This window comes from Schistocerca gregaria, chromosome 1, assembly GCF_023897955.1.
Source record: "Schistocerca gregaria isolate iqSchGreg1 chromosome 1, iqSchGreg1.2, whole genome shotgun sequence".
Taxonomy (NCBI): Eukaryota; Metazoa; Arthropoda; class Insecta; order Orthoptera; family Acrididae; genus Schistocerca; species Schistocerca gregaria.
This window is the reverse complement of record NC_064920.1, coordinates 1,036,942,375-1,036,953,919: the sequence shown is the minus strand read 5'-3', so window position 1 is coordinate 1,036,953,919 and position 11,545 is coordinate 1,036,942,375. Positions and strand designations below refer to the sequence as shown.

General features: G+C 42.8%; 1 protein-coding gene across 1 annotated transcript in view; it reads right to left on the bottom strand.

The window, feature by feature from the left end:
- Positions 1-676: 676 nt before the first annotated feature.
- The window catches only part of LOC126279569 (mediator of DNA damage checkpoint protein 1-like), a 417,602-nt gene continuing 406,733 nt past the window's right edge, over positions 677-11,545 (bottom strand). Inside the window, exon 4 of the mRNA XM_049979688.1 lies at positions 677-3,079. Within this exon, the coding sequence (XP_049835645.1) occupies positions 2,600-3,079 (480 nt within the window). The 3' untranslated portion in view covers positions 677-2,599. The remainder of the gene's footprint in view (positions 3,080-11,545) is intronic.

The window sequence follows — 11,545 nt, the reverse complement described above, 5'->3', positions numbered from 1 at the left end:
CTGCTTCTAATGAACATGTATCTCCACTATATTCACAAAGAAGTACAGATTTCAATTCTGATTCCTCTTGTGGACCAAGTACATGTTAAAAAATTTTCCTAGTGTAGATTACGTGGAAATGATATATCTTGTCTACGTTTATAATTTGTCAGTCATCACCATAAGAATACTGAAAAGATTTCATGATGGACAGAGATGAAAATGAAAAATGATCATATGGCACTGTTGGCCGGGAAGCCCAATGCGGGGGAGTTCAGCTGCCGTATTAAGTCCTTTTTAGCTGACCGCCACTTTGGCGACTTGGAGGTCAATGGTGATGGACATGCAACACCTAGTCCCCTGCCCGGAATCAAACTCAGGCTCCTTGCATGGTAGGCGGAAATGCTACCGCTACGCTATGGAGGTGGACTTGGACAGAAGTAGGAAAGACAGACAGCATACTGAAAAGAGGTACTTCTTTGAAAGACTGTTGATGTTTTTTGCTGACAACATGCAATGTCATAGTTTTAGAAATTTGATTATAGCTTTGAAAAGAAACAGGGTTGGCTTTGATTTCAGGACAGTACTCATGTATCCAACATACTGTATCATCACAACTCTGTAATGCACAGTTTTCATCAAATTTCTTACAGAAATAAAAATAAGGGAATTAATAAAACACACACACAAAAACAAATTATAAATTAGAAACATATATTTTATTTAAAATTACTTTTCTGTATAAACAAATCACAATGGAAAATACATGTACATATACCTCTTTAATTTACAAGCTATTCACAGACCCAGAATATTCTATGGAACTACATAAGCAGTCTCACTGGGCAACAGCTGTCCACAGCACAAGACCAGAACATTCTCTCTTATGTTGCACATTCACTCTGTTTTCATGTTTTTACCAGTTCACACGACTTCAGCAAAAAATATTTAGAAAAGCAATTGTAATGCCTTATCATAAGACTAATTACAATTAAAGTCTTCGCTTGAATAGTTTTTTTATAAAACTAACAGTCAATAAAAGGAACATTACCTTTAACTAAGTGTTTTGTGCTGAATTTTTACAAAACAAAATTTATAAGACACTTCCTATCGTCTCAACTGAAGGTAAATTCAATTTGTAACACTGGGACTTAATTTCACTTTTAACATGGAATGAACAGAAAAAACTGATTTCTCCAGATTTTTCCATCCACATGTCAGTATTTTACCTGAACAGAAAATAAAAATATTGATAATGCACATATTATAGCAGTACAGGGCATTAATAGAAAGCAGTTTCACTGTTTAATGCCGTGTTAACATACTGGCACTCTTTTGTTGGTCAAGTGTCCAGAAAACACTGCATTCTGAAACATATTTGTCACGTCTTAATACTATATACACAAATTTTGAAGAAACATTTACCATTTCTTTGTTGTGTCACATGATATATCGCAGCATGTGTATCTTTGCTGGAAGATTAATCAGCAAATAAGTCTTAGTTTGTGATATTTCAATAAATGCCGATGACTTGGATCACAAATGGTCCAGTCAGTCTGTTATTATGAAAATGTTCTGTTGTAGCAATCTTTCAGTCAATCATATCTCACTGTTTAAGTGGCCAGCTTCATTTCCCTTCTTTATAAAACAATAAATAAATTATGCACTTTTTCAATGTCTGGTAATTATTATCATCAGTCTGAAACTTTTCATTCCAGCATTCATTTTGAACACTATAGTACCTACATACAATTTAGAATAAAATTGGTCCAAAGTTCTTTCTCATAATTTTTATAGAAAAATAGGCCCCATTTTTTTCTCATTTTCTTATATTTACTAGGCAGCTTCTCAACTATAGAGTTGAGAGTACTTTATAGGAGACCTGTATGAATATAAATAGAGAAAGGATGGCTATCAAAAAGACTTCATTGTCTAACTTACAGATTTTTGTGTCTTGTCAGCCAAACGTATGTACCATACAGGTGAGTGAATCCATCAGCAGTAATAGTATTCATAAACCAAACATTCAAATCATATGTCAAAAACTAAAAATACTGAGAACATCAATAATTAATTAACTGATGAAGAGCAACTTTCTGTTATAAACGAGTTTACTGCAAAAGAGGAATATAACAATACATATGATGCAGAAATGAAATTAATTTCCTGCAGCAGTTTTTGATATGGTGAATAGTTACTGTCTTGAATCTTTTGGGGTCAAATAATAATTTTAGCTGTAATTCAATTTACAGAGTAGAAAACAACTGAAATCAAGAAAAGCTCTTGGAAGGAAGAATGAGAAACAATGAGAACCCTAGTTCCGGTAACACAAGAGACTCTGCACAGATGTCTCCTCTGAACCACTGAACTGGAATATTCACAGAAATTTTAGTCACATGATGTCCCTCATTCACTGAGGCAGCAAGTTAGGTGGCAGGGGAAATCATCTGTGAGACGTTGCAATCCCAACACAAAGGAATCACACAAGTCCTGTCATAGCATCCATCAGCAGCTCCGTTTGGTGCTATGAGACAGAAGGTGGCACAAGATGATGGCGACGGTGTCTCGATGTGGAGGCAGTCCGGCCAACAGAAGGTGGTTGTTTGGATGATCGAGGCTGCTATACGACACCGCTGGCTGTACTAGGGCCTTGATTCACCACGAACACCGGCTTCTTGGGTACCGAGTCTGGGTCCTCACGCGCCACCACTTTGACGCGGCCAGAACTGGGCGACACAGGTGGAGCAAATGAGGATAGCCCGTTGACAGGTGATGTGGCAGCACCATTGGCAGTTGGTTGCTGCTGTTGTGGCTGTGCCACAACCTCACCAGGCAGCCCATCGGCGGAGTACATGTTAGGTGGGCCGTCCACTGCTGTCTCTGGAAGCCTGGAGAGCACCCGCCGCTTCTCAGGCACTGGTGGCGTGTGGTCTTTGGCGTCACTGTCTGCTGGAACTGTCTCAGAGGCTGCTGCGGGACTCTTCTTAGGTGAAGGAGGATGCACTGGTATGCGCTCCTTCTCACCTCCGTTCAGTGTCTCATAGATGTGAGTTTTCGGTTCCAGGAGTGGCTTCTCAGCAACTGTCTCATCTCCATCATCCTGTTCGGGGGAAAAAATAACATTACAATAATCACAGCCATGGATAGTTAGAAAAAAACATACAGCTGCTGATAAATATGAAAACAATGCATATGATTGTGTATTTCATTAATTGTCACTTACTCACAAGTGTGTGATAAGTTACCCCAGTTTAAATGTTCAGCCAAGTCTCTTTATTCTATAGAGTATGGACTTTGTGATTTGAAATAGATACGATTATATTGGTCTGTTCCATGCATAGAATGCCACAAATGTGATTGGTGAACTATTTCACATCACATGGACAGTACAGAAGTATGTTCTGGGGCAGACTTTGCATTTGATGCACATGTTTCTGATAGAGCACTATGCTATAGGTTAGATTTCAGTGTTTGACCTGACCTACCAAAATTCTTCTGCATTACAAAGGAAGACATTCCAGAGGGAGAAAAGTTTTCCTGCTTATTAGATGTGTCACACTTCTTTGAAATATATTTTTAATAAGTCTTGAATGCAGAACTAAATCTCACATAAGGCACTGAGATCATTGAATTAAGAGCACAGCTGTTTGTAGGTACTCATTTCATAGTACTCGATCTTTATGTGGTAGTGATGAAGTAAGCTACTGGCAATGGTGGTGTAGAGACCTAGCACATTATGTTTAAAGCTGTCGTAATTGTTGAATTGTGGACTTGAGATTATCAAGTAACAACACGTGTTCAAAAACACTGTGATCTAGTGTGTTTGGGAACCACTTAGCATGGTCAAATTGTTGTACGAACCCAATCCCTAAAGGAAGTGTGGAATGATTTTATGTGCTCTTGTCTTTAACATGGTACTGATGTCTGGGAGAACGTGTATCCACCTGCCTCCTCTGTGGTCACAATCCCAGCAGATCGACATCTTCTCTTCCCTGTTGTCAGTCACTATGTTTCTGTTTGTCTAGTTAAAGAATGTTGAACGAAAGTGTAACCAGCTGCAGATGGTCTGCAAATTAATTTATTTGCCGCAATTAGTTTATGGTCACAGATCATTATGGTTAAACCATGGGCGTCCGCAGAAATTTAGCCAGCAGAGGACAAAGTTCTAACATTTCCAGTTTTGCTGTATTGGTATCATATTTCGTGAATTTGAGAACTTATAGAGCCCAATGAAATATATTTTACAATCATTACACTAAAATTTTTGTACCGTAAACGATGGATAAGCACCTACTCAGTGATTTTAATATCAAAATGAAAAACATGTTTGATTAGTATAGTCTATGAACATATATCTATGTTGCAAGGAAGAATGTTCTATTCACTAACAAAGAATAGTGTACTTGAACTGCTCACGAGTAGCCTAACTCACAACATGCTAGTGGTTTTGATACAAATCAGAGCAATGGCAACGATAAACAAAGTAAACATTGCTTTATATCTACAACAGTTGCCAAAGCTGACATTTCGTTAGATTAGATTAGATTAGTTTTCGTTCCATAGATCCGTGTTGAGGAGATCCTCGTGGATGTGGAACATGTCACCTTTTTTATATTTTTTTTAAGCTGAAATAACACAACTAATATTATAAATATATACAACACATCATTTGTTTCTATTAAAAAATTTGTCAATGGAGTAGAAGGAGTTGGCCACTAGTAAGCCTTTCAGGCTCCTTTTAAACTGATCTCTATCTGTAACTAAATTTTTTATGTTTGCTGGCAAATTATTGAAGATGAGTGTTCCTGCGTAGTTGACCCCTTTTTGAACTAAAGTACTAAAGTAAGTGCTTTTAAGTCCTTGTGCAGATCATTTTTGTTCCTGGTATTGTATGTATGAACTGAGCTGTTTGTTGGAAAAAGAGATATATTATTTAGGACAAATTTCATTAAGGAGTAAATATACTGAGAGGCAGTAGTTAGTATACCCAGTTCTTTGAAGAGGTTTCTACAAGACGTCCGTGAGTTTACTCCACAAATAATACGTATTACACGCTTTTGGACTCTGAAAACTTTTGTTTGACTTGAAGAGTTACCCCAAAATATTATACCATATGACATTATGGAATGAGAGTAGGCAAAGTATGCAAACTTTTTCACTTTTATGTCGCCTATGTCTGCTAACACTCGAATTGCAAATACAGATTTGTTAAGGCGTTTCTGCAGTTCTGTGGTGTGCTCCTCCCAACTGAATTTATTATCAAGTTGTAATCCCAGGAATTTAAGACTGTCAACCTCTTCTATCTGCTATTCTTCGTACTTTATGCATATGCTGGGTGGAAAGCTCTTACAGGTTCTGAATTGCATATAGTGATGCAGAAAGGAAACCAAGGAATATCGCAGAGCGATAAGGACCAGCAGATGAAACTTTAGCATTTCTGCAAGATGAGACAGTGGTGTTGTATAGGCGCGACTGAGTGGACAATGTACATGAGGAACACAATGATGGCGCAACATGCTTAACAAGTGAGAATGATGTTGAACAAGTGCCGAACCATGTAGTTCATCATCCGTGTCCGACAGGGAGCCACAAATCTCGTGACTAGCGACGCGTTGTAAAAGATCAATCATCGTCCAGCGAACAGGTATTAAACATAATAACGTACATGGAAGATCATCCACCGCATAGTAAAAAAAAAATATATATGAACAGATTTCGAATAACACTCCATCAATATGCCAGTGAAAAACTATGGTTTTTCAAGCGAGGATAAGGCGCACTAATTACGAAACCTGGTGTTAGCGCTTTTCAATGATGCTCGATACAATTTACAGGATGTGGATGATAATTTCGCGCGACTTAGATTACAATGATTTCAAGCGAAGCAGTAGATGGTTGCAAAACTTCAAACAGTGCCACAGAAATTCAAGACGTAAGATACACACAGCAAACTGCGGAATCAGCGCGATAATTTGTAAATGATATAAACGAAACTATCCCATCGTTTAGTAAGGAATTTGTTTTCTACTCTGACCAATAGGGATTTGAAGAGGAAATGCGTATGAATAGAACCCTGGAGGCACCAAGAGAGTTATATCAAGATGAACTGGCGATATTTTATTATTTAAGGCTTCTAATATTTGGCGGGTGACTGTATAAGTAGCATTCTGATTCCAGCAACCCTTCTGGAATCCAAAATGTGATGTGCTACCTAAATTGTTTCTACTAAATGTCAAATTATTCTTGAGTACATTACTGTTTCCTATACTTTGGAAAAAGATATCAGTAAGGAAATTGGGTGTTTATATAAGTCTCTCTTGTGACCTTTCTTATAAAGCGTTTCAACAATTGCGTATTTCGATTTGTCTTGAAAACTCCCCTCTGCTAGTGATGCATTACTTATATCACTGAGGACATTACTTATTAAGTTACAGCAATCATTCGGAATTTTGTTTGAAATTCCATCAACACTATAAGAGCTTTCGTTTTTTTTGTAGTTGTTTTTATAATTCTATTAATCAGTGAAGTATGCTGGTGCTAGTTCCAACTGCTTGAAGTGTGGAATGACATTTATGTTATGCTTTCTTGCTTCTTCAACCACACCACTAATCCTATTTTTGCTGCTACATTTAGAAAGTGACTGTTAAAAAACAGTACTCGCAACTTGTGAATTTTCGGTCACAACACTGCTATTTAGTTTGTTATGGTATCGTGTTCAGTGGATGGCTGTCCTGTCTCCCATTTGACAGTATCCCATATAGTTTTAATCATATTATACACTCCTGGAAATTGAAATAAGAACACCGTGAATTCATTGTCCCAGGAAGGGGAAACTTTATTGACACATTCCTGGGGTCAGATACATCACATGATCACACTGACAGAACCACAGGCACATAGACACAGGCAACAGAGCATGCACAATTTCGGCACTAGTACAGTGTATATCCACCTTTCGCAGCAATGCAGGCTGCTATTCTCCCATGGAGACGATCGTACAGATGCTGGATGTAGTCCTGTGGAACGGCTTGCATTGCCATTTCCACCTGGCGCCTCAGTTGGACCAGCGTTCGTGCTGGACGTGCAGACCGCGTGAGACGACGCTTCATCCAGTCCCAAACATGCTCAATGGGGGACAGATCCGGAGATCTTTCTGGCCAGGGTAGTTGACTTACACCTTCTAGAGCACGTTGGGTGGCACGGGATACATGCGGACGTGCATTGTCCTGTTGGAACAGCAAGTTCCCTTGCCGGTCTAGAAATGGTAGAACGATAGGTTCGATGACGGTTTGGATGTACCGTGCACTATTCAGTGTCCCCTCGACGATCACCAGAGGTGTACGGCCAGTGTAGGAGATCGCTCCCCACACCATGATGCCGGGTGTTGGCCCTGTGTGCCTCGGTCGTATGCAGTCCTGAATGTGGCGCTCACCTGCACGGCGTCAAACACGCATACGACCATCATTGGCACCAAGGCAGAAGCGACTCTCATCGCTGAAGACGACACGTCTCCATTCGTCCCTCCATTCACGCCTGTCGCGACACCACTGGAGGCGGGCTGCACGATGTTGGGGCGTGAGCGGAAGACGGCCTAACGGTGTGCGGGACCGTAGCCCAGCTTCATGGAGACGGTTGCGAATGGTCCTCGCCGATACTCCAGGAGCAACAGTGTCCCTAATTTGCTGGGAAGTGGCGGTGCGGTCCCCTACGGCACTGCGTAGGATCCTACGGTCTTGGCGTGCATCCGTGCGTCGCTGCGGTCCGGTCCCAGGTCGACGGGCACGTGCACCTTCCGCCGACCACTGGCGACAACATCGATGTACTGTGGAGACCTCACGCCCCACGTGTTGAGCAATTCGGCGGTACGTCCACCCGGCCTCCCGCATGCCCACTATACGCCCTCGCTCAAAGTCCGTCAACTGCACATACGGTTCACGTCCACGCTGTCGCGGCATGCTACCAGTGTTAAAGACTGCGATGGAGCTCCGTATGTCACGGCAAACGCTGACACTGACGGCGGCGGTGCACAAATGCTGCGCAGCTAGCGCCATTCGACGGCCAACACCGCGGTTCCTGGTGTGTCCGCTGTGCCGTGCGTGTGATCATTGCTTGTACAGCCCTCTCGCAGTGTCCGGAGCAAGTATGGTGGGTCTGACACACCGGTGTCAATGTGTTCTTTTTTCCATTTCCAGGAGTATAATAACTATAATTATCTTGTGCGATGATTGTGTGAAAGCATGGTAAGAGTCAACATTTAATTGAGGCCCCTACCAGAGGATTCCTTTCGTAGACCGAGCGAGGTGGCGCAGTGGTTAACGCACTGGACTCGCATTCGGGAGGACGACGGTTCAATCCCGCGTCCGGCCATCCGAATGTAGGTTTTCCGTGATTTCCCTAAATCGCTCCAGGCAAATGCCGGGATGGCATGCTTCCTTTGAAAGGGCACGGCCGACTTCCTTCCCTGTCCTCCTATAAACCGATGAGGCCGGTGACCTCGCTGTGTGGTCTCCTCCCTCAAAACAACCCAAACCAACCTTTAGTATAAGCCGCAATTAAATATTAGCATGCTTTGACGCAGTCATTGGCCAAGCAATACTTACGGGTTATCGACTTGTCTGTCGAAACTAGGATAGTACTGTACACTGACAAATGGAGAAACTGGTAGAAGCCGACCTCGGGGAAGTTCAGTTTGGATTCCGTAGAAATGTTGGAACACGTGAGGCAATACTGACCTTACGACTTATCTTAGAGGAAAGATTAAGGAAAGGCGAACCTCCATTTCTAGCATTTTTAGACTTAGAGAAAGCTTTTGACAATGTTGACTGGAATACTCTCTTTCAAATTCTGAAGGAAGAGAAAGGCTATTTACAATTTGTACAGAAACCAGATGGCAGTTATAAGAGTCGAGGGGCATGAAAGGGAAGCAGTGGTTGGGAAGGGAGTGAGACAGGGTTGTAGCCTCTCCCCGATGTTATTCAATCTGTATATTGAGCAAGCAGTGAAGGAAACAAAAGAAAAATTCGGAGTAGGAATTAAAATCCATTTACAAGAAATGAAAACTTTGAGGTTCGCCGATGACATTGTAATTTCGTCAGAGACAGCAAAGGAACTGGAAGAGCACTTGAATGGGATGGACAGTGTCTTGAAAGGAGGATATAAGATAAAACATCAACAAAAGCAAGACGAGGATGATGGAATGTAGTCGAATTAAGTCGGGTGATGCTGAAGGAATTAGATTAGGAAATTAGATACTTAAAGTAGTAAAGGAGTTTTGCTATTTGGGGAGCAAAAAAACTGATGATGGTCGATGTAGAGAGAATATAAAATGTAGACTGGAAATGTCAAGGAAAACGTTTCTGAAGAAGAGTAATTTGTTAACATAGAGTATAGATTTAAATGTCGGGAAGTCGTTTCTGAAAGTATTTGTATGGAGTGTAGCCATGTATGGAAGTGAAACATGGACGATAAATAGTTTGGACGAAAAGAGAATAGAAGCTTTCGAAATGTGGTGCTACAGAAGAATGCTGAAGATTAGATGGGTAGATCACATAACTAATGAGGAGGTACTGAATAGAATTGGGGAGAAGAGGATTTTGTGGCACAACTTGACTAGAAGAAGAGATCGGTTGGTAGGACATGTTCTGAGGCATCAAGGGATCACCAATTCAGTACTGGAGGGCAGCGTGGAGGGTAAAAATCGTAGAGGGAGACCAAGAGATGAATACACTAAGCAAGTTCAGAAGGATGTAGGCTGCAGTAGGTAGTGGGAGATGAAGAAGCTTGCACAGGATACAGTAGCATGGAGAGCTGCATCAAACCAGTCTCAGAACTGAAGACCACAACAACAACAATAACAACAACAACATCATAAATATAATTATCTTGAGCGATGATTGTGTCAAAGCACGGTAAGAGTCAACATTTTACTGAGACCCCTAAAAGAGGAGTCCTACAATAGACCGAGTTAGGTGGCGAAGTGGTTAACGCACTGGACTCGCATTTGGGAGGAAGACGGTTCAATCCGGCAGTCGCCTTTCGGCACGCTAGCGGCACGGACGTCTTGTTTACGTCCTCGCCGCGCAGCTCGCTCGCGGAGTTGTTTACGTGATTCTGCCGTCTTAGCGCGCTATATTTCATTCGACAGAGAATGGCTTATGCCCACCGAAAATCGACACTGAAGATTAGCTTTGCACCTGAATATGCCCGACCAAAAGCACTGGAAATCGAACAGTTTATCAGAGATGAAGTCAAGATTGACTGCAACGATCTTGTTGGCATCCACCTTTCTATAGTGAGCAGTGTGGTATACGTGAAATTGGTCAACGAAGACATATGTGAAAAAATTCTAGATGCAACTCGAAGTGGTCTTAAGTTCCGTCACTCTGATGGACACATCGGTGACGTAACTGTGGAACATGCGGGACTTGGACTGCGCACGATACGTGTTTTTGAACTCCCTTTCGAGGTGCCTACAGAGGTAGTGGTATCTGCATTCCATCCATATGGAAAAGTGATTAGCCACACAGCTGAGAAGTGGGTTCAGTTCACTACATACCCGGTTCTCAATGGAGTACGGCAGATCCGCATAGAACTAACCAAACATGTGCCGTCCTACTTATATATTGGTGGCTGCCGTGCAATTATTATTTATGATGGACAGCCGAAGACATGCTCGGGATGTGGCAAAGAAGGACACCTCCGTTCCAGCTGTCTGCAGCGCAGAATCACACAGTTACCGCCTGGGGACCTGCCGGCCACGACCGCTCCGACGTCGCTACCGCTGACGTTTGTCGAAGCTCTCCATAGCGACCCCCGACCGCGAACACCACTGGCTCCTACTACTGGTACATCGTCGTCTCCGGTACTGCCTCAGGCTGTTGCGGACGGACCGACGCCCTTGCCTCCTCCTCCCGACGTGTGCAGTGGTGAGCAATCTCAAGGACAGGGGATGGCCCTTGACTCCATGATTGTGCCTACCGATGCTTTTGTGCCTGAACATCCGGATCCCCAGGCGTCTTCGGACACTGAAGATCACGTGCGCAAGCAACGGTCGCCGAAGAGACGTCGGAAACGGCGGATCGCCCCGTCTGACACCTGCAGGACGCAGTCTCAAGACGATGAAGATCAAAATTATCAAGTTGTTCCCCCGAAGGACGAATCCGTGATGGAAGCACCAACTTGCACTCCGTCGGACGTACAACCATCCTTGCATGCACTAGGCGCTGTACCTATGGACGTTGAACAACAGCTGAGCCAGGACAACTCTTCCACCACCGACGTGACACTGCCTTCGGACTCTGCTGGTACTCCACTGGACGCACACCATCCACGCACCCTTGCGTGGTCTGACGATGTAGCCGACGAAACACCAACTAGTGAGACAGCCGCGAATGCCGCTGCTCCAGCCCACGACTCCTAATCGACAGGGTTACAGGATGGGGATGTGCAGCCTACTGGGACAACATTCTTGTTCGCTGCTGCTCTTCGTGCCTCCATGAGCGTCCCTGTAGTCCCAATTCTAAGACAAGCTTACAGGATTGGCTCCATCAATGTCAACACCATTGGC